This window comes from Miniopterus schreibersii (assembly GCF_964146895.1).
Source record: "Miniopterus schreibersii genome assembly, chromosome: 4".
Lineage (NCBI taxonomy): Eukaryota > Metazoa > Chordata > Mammalia > Chiroptera > Miniopteridae > Miniopterus > Miniopterus schreibersii.
In genome coordinates, this window is record NC_138105.1 from 18,575,793 (window position 1) to 18,588,935 (window position 13,143).

A 13,143-nucleotide genomic window follows, 5' to 3' on the forward strand; every position below is an offset into this window, starting at 1 on the left:
GATCTCATGCTTCTTCCTGAACTCTTCTCTTGGTTTCTGACAGTTTCCTTCCCATTTAGTGTTATTTGCTGGTTCCTCTTCTTTTCATTCTTACTGAATGTTGACTTTGTACAAGGCTAAGCAAACCCTCTTATTCTGTGTTCTTTCTCTAGGAATTTCAACCTTCTTGTGGCTTCAAGTACTACCTGTATGCAAAATTATATCTCTAGCCCAGAATTCTATGAACTTAAGACCCAATCTAGTTTTCTTCTGACATTTAGCTTGGATGGCTTACAGGTACCTTAAACTCAAAATGTCTAAAACTAAACTCATAATGTTCCCTTCCAAACATTCCGTGATCTTTTAGGAGTTATTTGTCTTTCCAAGACTGTTGCAATGGCCTCCTAATAGGTTTCTCAGCATTCACACTTGTATCCTGTAGTCCAGTGCTTCCCAACCTTTTGTACATCACAGCACCCAGGAAATAATATTTGCATGATTCATTGGGGTAAGTGTAGAGAAAAGGTGCTCAAGGTTGGAGGTAACTGCTCAGGGGGGCAGGGAGGCTTTGGTTGCCCTGAACCTACCCAGCCACTCTAGGAACTAAAGTGATCGATATCTTGGGCACATATGTTACCTATTCATGACTCACTGGGTGACTGTGGGAAATTCTGTTCTAACTCATTCTCTATGTTGTGTCCAGAGTGACATTTTGTTTTCAGTGGGAATTTGATTTTTGTCATTCCTGCCTAAAACCTGGTGGCTTTCCATTATCTTCAAGGTAAATATTAAATTTTTAAAAAAATATTTTCTAAATTGATTTATAGAGAAAGAGGAAGGTAGAAGGAGAGAGAGAAACATCCATGTGAGAGTGAAACATTGATTGGTTACCTCCTGCACATCCCCTACCGGGGAATCTAGCCTGCAACCCGGGCATGTGCCCTAACTGGGAGTCACATTGTCAGCCTTTTGGTGTGCAGGACGATGCCCAACCAACTGAGCCACACTGGCCAGGGCAATATTCAAATTTTAATATGGCGTAAAACCCTGAATGTTCTGACTCTGCCTCACCACCTTCATCCTTCTATATTCATTCTCATATATTCATATTCTCTTCCCCTCCCCCTCCCTCTCCCCTCCCGTCTCACTTTCTGTTATTTAGTTTCCAGACATGTTGTGTTCCATTTGACCTTTGCACATGCTGCTCCATTTGCCTGGAATTGCTCTCACTCCCACCTAACCTCCCCACTTAGTTAGTTCTTACTCATCCTTCAGAGCTAGTTCCAAAGTGCTTCTGTGATTTCCTGGGTTATACCAGGTATTTTCTCCATTAGACACTGTGCTTTTCCCTCAGAGCCCTCTTAGAACGGTAGTTAAATGATGGCGTATGAATAAGTGTGTGACTTGCTCACTGCTTTGATCCCAGTACTTGAATCTAACATATTGGGTGCTCAATAAATGTTGGTTAAATGAATTATGTATCAGTTTTTGGTGCTGAGTATGAAGCATTAATTAGGTCCAACAAGCACCTTACTCTTATGGAGCTTACATTCAGATACAGATAATAAATAAGAAAACATCATATAGCAAAGGTGGTGATTTAGAGAGTTCTGCTTTTAATTGAGTAATCAGGGAAATCCTCTTTAAAACATGGAATTTCAGCTAAGATCTGAATGGAAAGCAGCCAGCTACTTAAAAGTATCTAGAGGCCCTATTTGATTTTGTTCAGTGATTAGCGCATTGGTCCGCTAACTGAGGGGTCTTGGGTTCGATTTTGGTCAAGGGCTTGTACCTCGGTTGCAGGGTCAATCCCTGGCCCCAGTTGGGGCACAAGTGGGAGGCAACCAGTTGATGTCTCACATCTCCCTCCCTTCCTACCTCCCCTCCCCCCTCTCTCTCCCCTCTTCCCCCCCTCCTTCTTCTTGCTACTCTCTCTAAAAAGCAATGGCAAAAATATCCTCCAGTGAGGATTTTTAAAAAATAAAGAAAAAAACTATCTAGAGGAACAGCATTCTAGGTGGAGGTACAGATGGTGCCTTAAGGTTGGAATCGTTTATTTTGATGGAGGTATTTAAGTAGTGAAAAGGGAAAAGAGGGGTAATAAGGTTGGAGTACTTGGCAGGGACCAGAACATGCAGGGCCTTACTGTCCAGGTTAAGGAGTTTGGATTTTTTAAAAATTGTCATAGGAAGACATTAGAGGGTTTTGAGCAGAAAGTAACCTGATTGACGTGTTAAAAATTCATGAAAAACGTTCAGGCTTTGATGATGGAGGCTTGGGCTAGGATGGTAGCAGTGGATCTGGATAGAAAGAAGAATGTGATTTTGGAATATATTTGGAAGTAAGTTAAGAGTTGCTGATGCATTGGATGGGGAATGTGGGGTTTGGCTTAATCTGCGTATAGAACATACACATATTTTAAATATACAGATTTGTTTAATCTGTATGCAGAACATACAAAAAAACTGGTCTAGACTCAGAGGAAGAAGGGGTGAAATTGGAGGAAATATCAATAACTTCAGATATGCAGATGACATTGCTGGCAGAAAGTAATGATGATTTGAATAGACTTCTGATGAAAGTGAAAGAAGAAAATACTAAAGCAAGTCTGCATTTGAATATCAAGAAGACAAAAGTCATGACTAAGGAAGAAATACACAGATTTAACATAGACAGTGAAGACAGTGAAATTGTTGAAGATTTTGCTTGGCTCAGTCGTCAATTCAGATAGAGACTGCAGCCAGGAAGTCAAGAGAAGGCTGAGATTTGGAGGGGCAGCAATGGAAGAATTAGGAAAGATCACCAATAGCAAAGATGTGTCATTAGAAACCAAGGCTAAGATCATCCACATCCTTGTATTCCCAGTTATTAAGTTCAGATACAAAAGTTGGACAGTGAAGAAGTATGATAGGAAAAGATTAATTCATTTGAAATATGTTGGAGGAGAGCTCTACAGATACTCTGAACTGCCAGAAGGAGGAACAAATGGTTCTAGAGCAAATTAAGCCTGGAACATCGCTGGAGGCAAAAATGACAAAACCGAAGTTGCCCTACTACAGGCAGAGTTCTTTGGAAAAGACAGTAATGCCGGAAAAGAGGAAGACTAAATGCAAGATGGACTGACTCCATAAAAGAAACCATAAGCATGAGTCTACAGGAGCTGAGCAGGGCAGTTGAGGACAGGACACTGGACATCACTCATCTATAGGGTAGCCAGGAGTCAGAGCCTTTTCAACGGCCTGTAACACATGTAGGGTTTAAAGAGAAAGAAAAGAATCCGGTGTGGCTCCTGTTTTTTGTTGGTTGGTTGGTTTCAGTGGTTTTTAAGTTGAGCAAATGGATGAGTGGTATCCACAGAGATGGAGAAGACGGGGGGGGGGGGGGGGCTGGGGTGACTGTGGATCAGTTGTGTTTGTTTTAGACATGTTAAGTTTGGGTTTGACATTCAAGAGGATGTGTTTTGTAAGGAAAGCAATTGGATGTGTAAATCTGGAATTGAGGGGAGGTCAGGGTTGAAGATAAAAATTTGAGAGTTATTTAAATTAATGTTTAAATCTATGGGACTAGATGAGAGTTTCTAAGAGAAAGTGTAGATGGGAAAAGAAGCTCCAGGACAGCTTCTTGGAAAATGCCAGCATTTTGAAGCTCAGCAGAGGAGGAATCAGCAAAAGAGAACTTAGAAGGAGTGTAGCCAGTGACGTAGGAGGAAAGTTGGACTGTGGTATCATGACAGCTAAGAGAAGAAAGTATTTTAAGAATTGTGTTGAATGCTATTGATGAGTAAGGATGGGCTGAGTAAGAAGAGAATAGAAAGGCAAGCGCTGCTTTGGGCAGCAGAGCTCATTGGTTAGCTGGACCACATCAGCTTAATAGAGTAGATAGACATGATTGGAGAGGCCTGAGGGGTAGATGGGAGATAAGGAAGTGGAGGCAGCTACTAAAAACAAATAAAAACAAATGGTTCAAGAAGTTTTGCTAAGAAGGGGAAGAGAGAAAGGGGCAGTACCTACAGGGTAATGTGAGGTCAAGAAAGATTAAAAAAAAAAAAAGATTTGTCTAACCAAGAAGGATGTTTCAGAGAAAGATAAATTGAAGATTAAGAAAAAAGAAAGGATAACTGTGGGATTGAAATTTTGAGGTGAATGGAGATAGACAACACCCAGGTGGAAGGTATGCATTTTGATAGAAGCAGGGACACTCTCCATTTTAACAATAGGGAAAGAAGGGGGTGTACCTATAGGTGGAGGTTGGTAGTCGATCTGGTAGTGGAAAGAAGAGGAAATTCTCATCAGATTACTTGAATTTTCTCAGTGAGCTGGGAATGAGAGGGGAGGAGAGGAGAGAGTATAGGAGATTTGAGAAAAAGGTATGAAACAGTTATTTTGGAGAGCAGACAAGTGAACATATTAAGGAAGTTTAATAAAATTTCCAGACAGCGTTGAATGCCCATTTGAGATTCATGGTTCTGAATTTAAAGGGAAACCATTCTGCACAGTTAAGTCTTTTTCTCTAGCAGCATTCAGCTGTTCAGGTACAAGCATGGAGTAGGTAGATGGTTGGGTTTAACTTGGTTGGCATTTAGCCAGGCAAATACAGCAGAAGGAGAGAGGGGCAAAGGAGAAAAGGGTGTTTATAAGAGAAATAAATATCATGAAAGACTGTGGAAAGCTTAACAGATAGGAGGGGGAAAGGCCATGGAAGCATAATGGATCATGAAAAACTTGTCACTTAATGACGAGGTTGAAGAAGTGCTGGAGAGAGAGTCATCAGATAGAAGAGACCTGAAGAATTGAAGTAGTGGTGGTGAAATTGAAATTTTGGAGATGGTACAATTACTGGTGTTGACAAGATCTCTAGGATATGACCATGGACTGGTCGCTGAGTTGGGGTAAAGTAAAAACTGAGGGGAAAGGAGGTCATGGGATTGATGGAGCATCTACATTCTTGTTGAAGCCTCCTTGAGTAGGGCAGCAGTGGTGGAAAGGAAGACTGGGTGAGCCATCAGTGAATGAGGGACAGTCCCCAAGGATATTGGTAAGATTGCAGCAACGAGGTGGGGGAAGATGATGGTAAAAAATAATGCCACAGACTTCAAGAACCAGGGTTTTTGGAGGGGAAAAGAGGAGAAATGGTTTGGCAGCTGGCTGAAGGAATGAACAGGAGGATGGATGGATGGAAATTTATGCTCTTATTAAGTAGCACTCACTGAAAATTAAAAATCTCCGAAATCTCTAACTGCTGGACTCAGTTCTACTTTTTAAAACTCCCTCCTTTTTAAGACTAGAGGTTGGCAAACTATAGCCTGCTGGTCAGGTCTGGCTTGCTGCATGTTTTTGTATTTTTAGAACACAGCTATCTGCATTCATTTATACCACACCCATTTGTTTACACATTGACTATGGCATCTATAATGGCAGAGCTGAGTAGTTGTGACAGAGCCTACACCACAAAGCCTAAGGTATTTACTATCTAGTCCTTTATAGAAAAAGTTTGCTGACTACCACATTTGAACAGTGGTTCTTAAACTTCAGTTTGCCTCAGAATCACCTGGAGGGTTGTGAAAACACAGATTGCTGAGCTCCACCCCTGGGATTCTGATTAAGTGGGTCTGAGTTGGGGCCCAAGAATGTGCATTTCTAAAAAGTTCCCAGGTGTTGCTGACACTGCAAAATTTTTCAGGGCCCTCACTTTTTTTTTTTTTTAATATTTTTCATTTGCTTATTTATTTATTTTTAAAATATATCTGTATTGATTTCAGAGAGAGGAAAGGAGAGGGAGAGAGAGATAGAAACATCAATGATGAGAAAGTCATTGATCGAGCCCACAACCAGGGCATGTGCCCTGACCGGGAATCGAACCCCGATCTCCTGGATCCTAGGTCGACGCTCAACCACTGAGCCACGCCTGGCCAGGCATCAGGGACCTCACTTTAAGAGCCATTACTTTAGATATTTAAGTTAGTGGTCAGCTTCCTTCTTCCCTAATCTCTGAGCCACACGTCCCTGCCTACTTCAGCTGCTTATCACTTGACATGATTTACTCGCTTGTCTCATCCCTTTTAGGCCTGGTGCCCACACATGTCAGGATTCTGTAAGTAAAGCCTGATCAGTGCCATATGCCTTAGAGTAGTTGTCCCTCCTGGCTCTCCACTTTCTTTCTACTTTCTTCCCTGGGTTGTCTGATGGATTGGACTTTCTCTGGGACTTAAGTGAAGCTGATGCGTTAGGGAGAGCAACAGTAAGTAGAGATCACTTAAACCCTAGGAGGACTAAGGGGCCAAACACTTGTTTGGAGGAAATAAGAGTTTCCCCCATCAGTGTCTCTCTGCTGTAAGGTGCTTGAGTAGTGTAAAGGTTTCTTGGGCAGATTGAACGTCTTATCACTTGGGAGTCTGACCCCATACAATGCCTCTCAGAGTCTCTTAGGTAAAAGAACACCTGGGAGAAAAACCAGATCAGTCAGCTGAACCGTCTTGTATCCCTGTCCTTCAGCAGAGGAACCTCTTTATTTCCACCGCCATGTGTCAGAAAAGGAGCTGTATTTATTATTGCTGCATAACAGGTTAACCCCAGACTTAGCTGAAAACAAACAAACGTTTCTTATCTCAGTTTCTATGGGTCTGGAACCTGGGCATGGCTCACTGGGTACCAATGGCTCTGGTCTCTCACGAGGTTACGGTCAAGTTGTCGGTGGGGCTGTGGTCTCACCTGAAGGCTCCACGGGGAGGTAAGGAGAGTTTTGCTTCCAACCTCACCGGCGTGGTGGTTGGTAAGCCTCAGTCCTTTGATGCATGGGATCCTCCAGGTAGCCTCATAACGTGGCAGCTATTTGGGGGGGGGGGGAGAGGAGGAGATGGAGAGGGAAAGAGAGAGAGAGGAAGAGAAACCTCTTAAAGATGTTCTGAAAGCAGTTTCTAAAAGATGCAGAGACAGGAACCTCTTCTCACACCTCTTTATTCTCCTGCCCTGTGCCTAAAATTGCTTTCTCTTTGAGCTTATTTGCTAATCATATAGGTTCATAAATTACCTTATAGTCCAGTTGTGTCCTTAATGGTGAAGTGAATGGGTCATAATGGACCTGTGTCTTTGGGTCAGTGGTCTCTTAGCCTTAAATTCCCGCTCAGGTCTCGCCTTTCCTGCCTTTGGTGAGTGCTCCTTGCCCATTGGGGCCATCACAGCACTTGCACTTTCAGAGCTGTGCGCAGCTCCTGCTTGCTGGGGCTCTGCCCCTCTCTGTGTCATTTCCCTTTCTGACTTCTCTGTGTCCCCTCGTAGCCTTTCTTTTTTTCTCTTCCTCCTCTTCTTTCCTGGCCTTATTCACATTTTACGCCTTGCTCGCCAAGATGTGCCTCCTCAGCCCTCAGTGAGTTCTTGGTCTCTTGCTAAACTTCCCCACTGTGGGCAGCTGGCACCTTCTGGCCATTTTACAGTTTTGCAAACTGAGAGAACACGAGAATCATTGAGGCTCTCAGGTTTTTAATTTGGAAGTCATGGGAGAGACAGTGAGAAGATAGCCTCTGCCTAAGGTTTTTTTTATTTATTAATAGTAGAGCTTGAAGTTGGCGGTTGTCTGCAGAAGCTGGAAATTCAGTAAAGGAAGAAGTGTGTGACCAGGGTGGGTGAAACTCGGTCAGAAACATGGAGCTCAGAACAGAGGGTCTCAACACAGGTCTCACAGAATATTAGGGGCAAAAGGAACCAAAACTACGTGCCTGCTGCCCCTGTACACTGGATTGGAGGCAAGGGACAAGCCAGAAGATCTGCTTTTATCTGTCATGAGCTCCATTTTATCTTCTTCCCTGAGTTCCATTGTACCTGTCTTCTTTATTTTGTCTTTAAGACAAGAGTTCATTTGAAGAAAGAGTTCTGTGACTAAAGAAAAATGGGGGAATGGGGACACTGGTATTGCCCAAATCCTCATTTTGTAAATGGGGAAATAGAGGGTGAGAGGGGAAAACTTTTCTGTACCCCAAGAAGTGACAAACAGGAAAATATTAGAGAGGACAAACTTCCTAAGAAAAGTGTCATAAGATGAATTACCTCAGGAGTCAATCTGAGAGACGTGTCATGTCAGAAAAGTCCTAGGGACTTGAGCCTCTTTCCTCCGTGAGAGGGTAAGAATGAAATGCCAGCCCCAGTCTGACTTCCAGAAAGAAACTCGGGCTGATGTGCAGTAAGCCCAGCAATTTCATTTCCCTGCCATTCTGAGCCCCACAGGAAATCGCAGAATTTCATGTCAGGACAAGGCCCCACAAGAATGTCACTGCACCCAGAGCTCTGTGGTTTGATGCCACTAGAGAATTCCTAGGGAAAGTGTTCTGAGGGAGATTGCTCAGCAAGACAGAAAAATGCTGCAGCGAGGCCAGCAAATGCCTTCCTGGGACTCCTGGTGGAGGTTTGGGTTTAAAAATGCCTCCTGGAGCTTATACCGCATAGCCTCCTTGTAGCTCCCAGCAGCCTGTTACTGTGCAGTTTCTCGAGGATTTGCCATTTCAGGATGTGGGGAATTGGGGTGGCTTGTTTCACAGTTTTACAGTAGGTCTGATAAGGCGTAAGGGCCTCTTCTGTTTGTGGGACTAAGGCTTTGATGCCCCATTGAGATCCATGAGGTTTGAGTTTTAGACTTGTGTATATCCAGGGGCAGAGGTTAGAGGGCAGTGCCAAAACTGCACACCACCTTGAAGGAGAATGGCCAGTTTCTGCCTTTGCTTCCTTTGGAGGGTGTCCCTCAGTCATTCAGGTTGGTGGGGAGAAGTAAAAAGGACCGTGTGTGCCAGTCAATCAGTAAGGCATCATTGCCCATCGTAAACACTTTTATTCAACAGGTATTGAGTTTGTTATGTACCATTCATTCTTCTAGACACTGGGCTATATCAGCAGACAGAACGAAGTCCTTCCCTCATGGACCTTTTCTTATGAGAGAGGACAGACAGACAAATCCTGCTTCCAGTGGTAGTAGGTGCTGTGGGGGAAAGTCGGGGTGAGAATAGGGGGTCTGCAGCTGCACGTAATCAAGGCCTTTCCATAAGTGACGTTGAGAAAGGCCCAAAGGAGCAAGTAATGTGGCTGTTTGTGAAGAGAGTTCCCACACACAGCTCACACACAGGGCAAAGGCCAGGTGGGAGCGTAGCAGGTGGAGAGGAGGGAAAGCTCGGTGGCCTTGTGGCTGGAGCTGAATGAGTGAGAGGGAGTTTTGGGCGGGGAGGTCGGAGAGTCAGCTGAGAACAAGACTGTGGCTTTTTGAAAAGGCTTTACCTTTTACTTTTGAGTAAAACCCATTGGAGGGTTTTAAATGTTAAAAGATGACTCTGGCCACTGTGGAGAAGAAACTGAAGGGGGTCAAGGGAAGAAGAAAGGAGACCATTTACGAGGCTATTCATTCAGGTCAGGTTCTGGATACATTTTGAGATAGTGTAACAGGATTTGTTGGTTGATTGGATGTCAGATGTGACAGAAGAGTCAAAGATGACACCAAAGTTTCAGTCTTAAGCAATTACAAGAACGGAGTTGTCATTTACAGAAATGGGGAAGGCTGGGGTCCACAGGATTTCTGGTTTGACTAGTTTTACAAAGAAGCTGTGGAGATCGAAGGAGGGGAAAGTTTGACTTAATTATTAGTTCCTTCATTTTCTCCATTCTCTCTGACAGTCGGATTTGTATTTGGGTCAATTCTACCAGTTTCGGGGGGAGAAGTCGGTCTGATAGTACTAACTTGAAGGGATCCTTACCCATGCCTGTGCAGTTCAGTGTGCTCAGAGGCAGTGGGTCCAGAAGAGCGTTGTGGTAGATTTTGTCTCTGGGGGCATCCCTCATTTCAGGTGCTATGTTGGTTTTCTAGGGCTGCATAACTAGTTACCACCAAGTGGGTGGTTTAAGACAACAGAAATTTATTCTCTCAGTTCTGGAAGCTAGAAGTCCGAAATCAAAGTGTTGCAGGTCTCTGCTCCCTCTGAAGAGCCTAGGGAAGAATTCTTCCATTCCTCTTCTGAGCTTCTGGTGGCTGCTGACCATCCTTAGCCTTCCTTGGCTTATAGATGCAACCCTCCACTTTGTACTTCCGGCGATGTATTGCATTCTTCCTGCGTGTCCCTTTGTCTTCATGCAGCGTTCTTATAAGGACAGTAGTCATTGGATTTAGGGCCCAGCCTAATCCAGTATGACTTCATCTTAACTTGGTTACATCTCCAAAGACCCTTTTTCCAAATTAGGTCACATTCACTGTTACCAGGGGTTAGGACTTCAACATCTTTTTATGAGACACAATTCAACCCATGACAGGTGCTGTGGTCTGGGTTTGATTATGAGCCTTTTTTGGGCTTAGGTGTGTTTGAGGATGAGAAAGAACCTATTGAAATACAGTTAGAAAACAGGTCCCTCTGTGCTAGGGATGCCCCATCTGTTGGGATGAAAAAAATTGTTTTCATGTCCAGCAAATTTAGTTAAAGATTTTAAAATAGACAAGTTCATTTTGCATTATTTTTTGAAACTTGAAGACTTTAGGATATGCACTGGTAGAATCATGAAAAAGTCATGTAACTGGAAGTGGAAGACAGAAGGAATAGACATTATAGAATGAAAGAATTTTAAAGATAAGAATTACTTTGATTTTGATCTGGATTGATACTGAATTGATTGTCCAGAGGCCTGGACAGTAGGTAGAAAGCTATTGCTGATGTTCCAGGTTTGTGGTTTTGCCAGTTGGGGCAGCAAGTTGGCAGAGATGGAGTACAGCACACCTGGGTCCCTGAGCCCTGAACCTTGGCTGACTACTGCAGGAGTACAACCCAGATTGCTCTACTAGCCTTTTCCTTAGATTCCCAAGGGGCTGGATGCTGAATGGCACTATCTAGCTGCTACTCCCCTTCTGTGCAACACCCAGTACCTATACATTCTTCAGTGGTGTGTCAGGTGTTATTAGTATTTCTCTCTTTTTAACTCACAGTCTAAGGGTTGTTTATTAAAGGAAGTCCCCACTCGGATATGACAATGATAGGGCTGTATCAGGTTTAGCAATGTAGTTAAAATTCTTTAGCAATAACATACATTTATGGCCATCAAATTATGGTTCTGTGAGTTTTTATAGCATTCCTGTTGTTTGTAAGGAATTGTATGGACGTTGGACAGATGGGAGACAGGCTCTTTCTTGTCAGGACATTTGAAGTAAAAGAAGACAAACAGGAATTAGAGGTTCATACAAAAACTGATAAAGATTCGTGGATGCCACAGCATTTGGCACCTACAGAAAAAGGTCTCTAAATGTATTGTTTAATAAGTATCTGGGCAGAGTGTGGGAGAAGTTAGAGGCAGGGATATGTATAGAGGTTTCGTGGTGCAGGCCTCGAGCAATAGAGACATTCATTTAGATTTTCCTGCAAGGCCTGTCAGACCAGGCTGCTCACCTGTCCTCTGCCCTGGCCTTTCCCTGGGTCTTCTGGGCATTCTAGTGGTCAACCTGAAGCCACAGCTGCTCGTGTGAAGGGGTAGGGTTGAGAGAAGGGCACGCTGCATCTGGGCTGGGCTGCCTGGGCCAGTGCTCTGCATTACTGGCTTCATCCCATGCATCCTGGGAGGGGGTTATTTTGAGTATTCCTCAAAAAGGGAGCCTTCCTTTCATGTCTGTTCAGTGGGAATGTAGCCACAACTATGTCTTCAGAGCAGGGACCAGTGGTGAAGCCACCATACTTGTGGGGTGACCACAGGGCAAATAATGTACAGACATCATTTCCTTTGACTGATCTTTTGTAATCCTGGTCCAGATGTGTCTCCTGAAAGTAAAGTTCTTTGTTTGAGATTTTTAATTTAGGACCCAGATGGGGAAAGGAGGTCAAGTTCCAAAAGGTGTGTTTTACTCAGTGTGTCACTGTCCTGGATTCCTGGCTGGCAGCAGTTTCATTAGAAAAGCAGATTTCATCCTGACTCATCTGCCTCTGTGAGATGTGTGATACAGCTTTTTAGGACTCAAGAAGCCTATCATCTCACTGAACAGAGCAGAGGGTACACAGTCCATTCTGCAGTGGTGGTGGCTACTAGACCTGGCCGGAGCCATGGAAAACCTTGAGACACAGTTTGCTCTGGGGCTGGAGCTTTGTCCTGGAATTTCCTGGCCTTTGTCCGGTGTAACTTTATGTACCCAGATGCCTGTTTTTAGAGTCTACTTCCTTCTAGGGGAAGAGTGCTACTGCCTTCTACAGCATTCTGCTTTCTGTACCAAGCAACCTCCTCCTGCCATGTGTCAGGTGTATACACCTGGCTCCCAATCAACAGCATGCTCCTGGAAGTCACTGGTCACAGAGGAGAAGTCATGACCATTGGGCATAAAAGTCGCATCTGCCAACCCAGCCCATTCGTAACCCTTGTTTTTTTCTCCTATTGCAGCAGAAAAAATCCTACCTGGAGCGCAGTGTGAAGGAAGCTGAGGACAACATCCGGGAGATGCTGATGGCACGAAGGGCACAGTAGGAAGCCTCAAGGGAAACTTTTCCTCCTGACCCCTCCTATTCTTGGCAAGGACAAGGAGCCTATGCAGGGAAATGGCCTCTGCTTTACCCTGATAGATGTTTTATCTGGATGGTCTGGTAACCCTATGTTTTCTACATCACCCTGAGCCCCTTTCAAATCCCAACCCTGTATTATTTTTCCTGGCTTTGCCTGCCACCCCTGCCTAAGACACTCCTCTCCCCTGGAGGTGAGTCATGAACTCTCAGGAGAGGGAAGATTGGAGCCAGGACAGATAGGGGAGCTCTGCCCATGCCCCCTACTAGTCATGCTGGTCAGACCAATAAAAGGCATTTGTGCCACTCTACTAAGTCTGCTTTTCTTGAGCCAACAGATGAGAACAGAGGCGCAGAGGCCATCTCTACCTGAGCTCTTACCTGTCCCTCTCTGATCCTTTGCATCGAAGCCTTCCCCTCTTCTTTCTGATCCTTTGAGTAAACCCCTCAAGCTCACAGCCTCCGTGTAATGTGCAGATAGGAAAGAAAGACCAGGGCATAGTTGAATTTAAGGGAGCAGGACAGCAGTTCCTCAGTGGCAGTCTGCCTAAAGATTCCTTTCCTGCTTTCTCCTAAACATTCCAAAAAAAATGAGTAATAAACCAGCAACACCTCCAAGACTCTGTCCATTTGGTCAATGTCATAAGGTGGACGTGACAATCCTGGGACCTCCT

General features: G+C 44.2%; 1 protein-coding gene across 1 annotated transcript in view; it reads left to right on the top strand.

Moving 5' to 3' along the window:
• PFDN1 (prefoldin subunit 1) overlaps positions 1-13,087 on the top strand; it is a 56,894-nt gene extending 43,807 nt beyond the window's left edge. Inside the window, exon 4 of the mRNA XM_081137316.1 lies at positions 12,354-13,087. Within this exon, the coding sequence (XP_080993442.1) occupies positions 12,354-12,437 (84 nt within the window). The 3' untranslated portion in view covers positions 12,438-13,087. The remainder of the gene's footprint in view (positions 1-12,353) is intronic.
• The last annotated feature ends 56 nt before the right edge of the window (positions 13,088-13,143 follow it).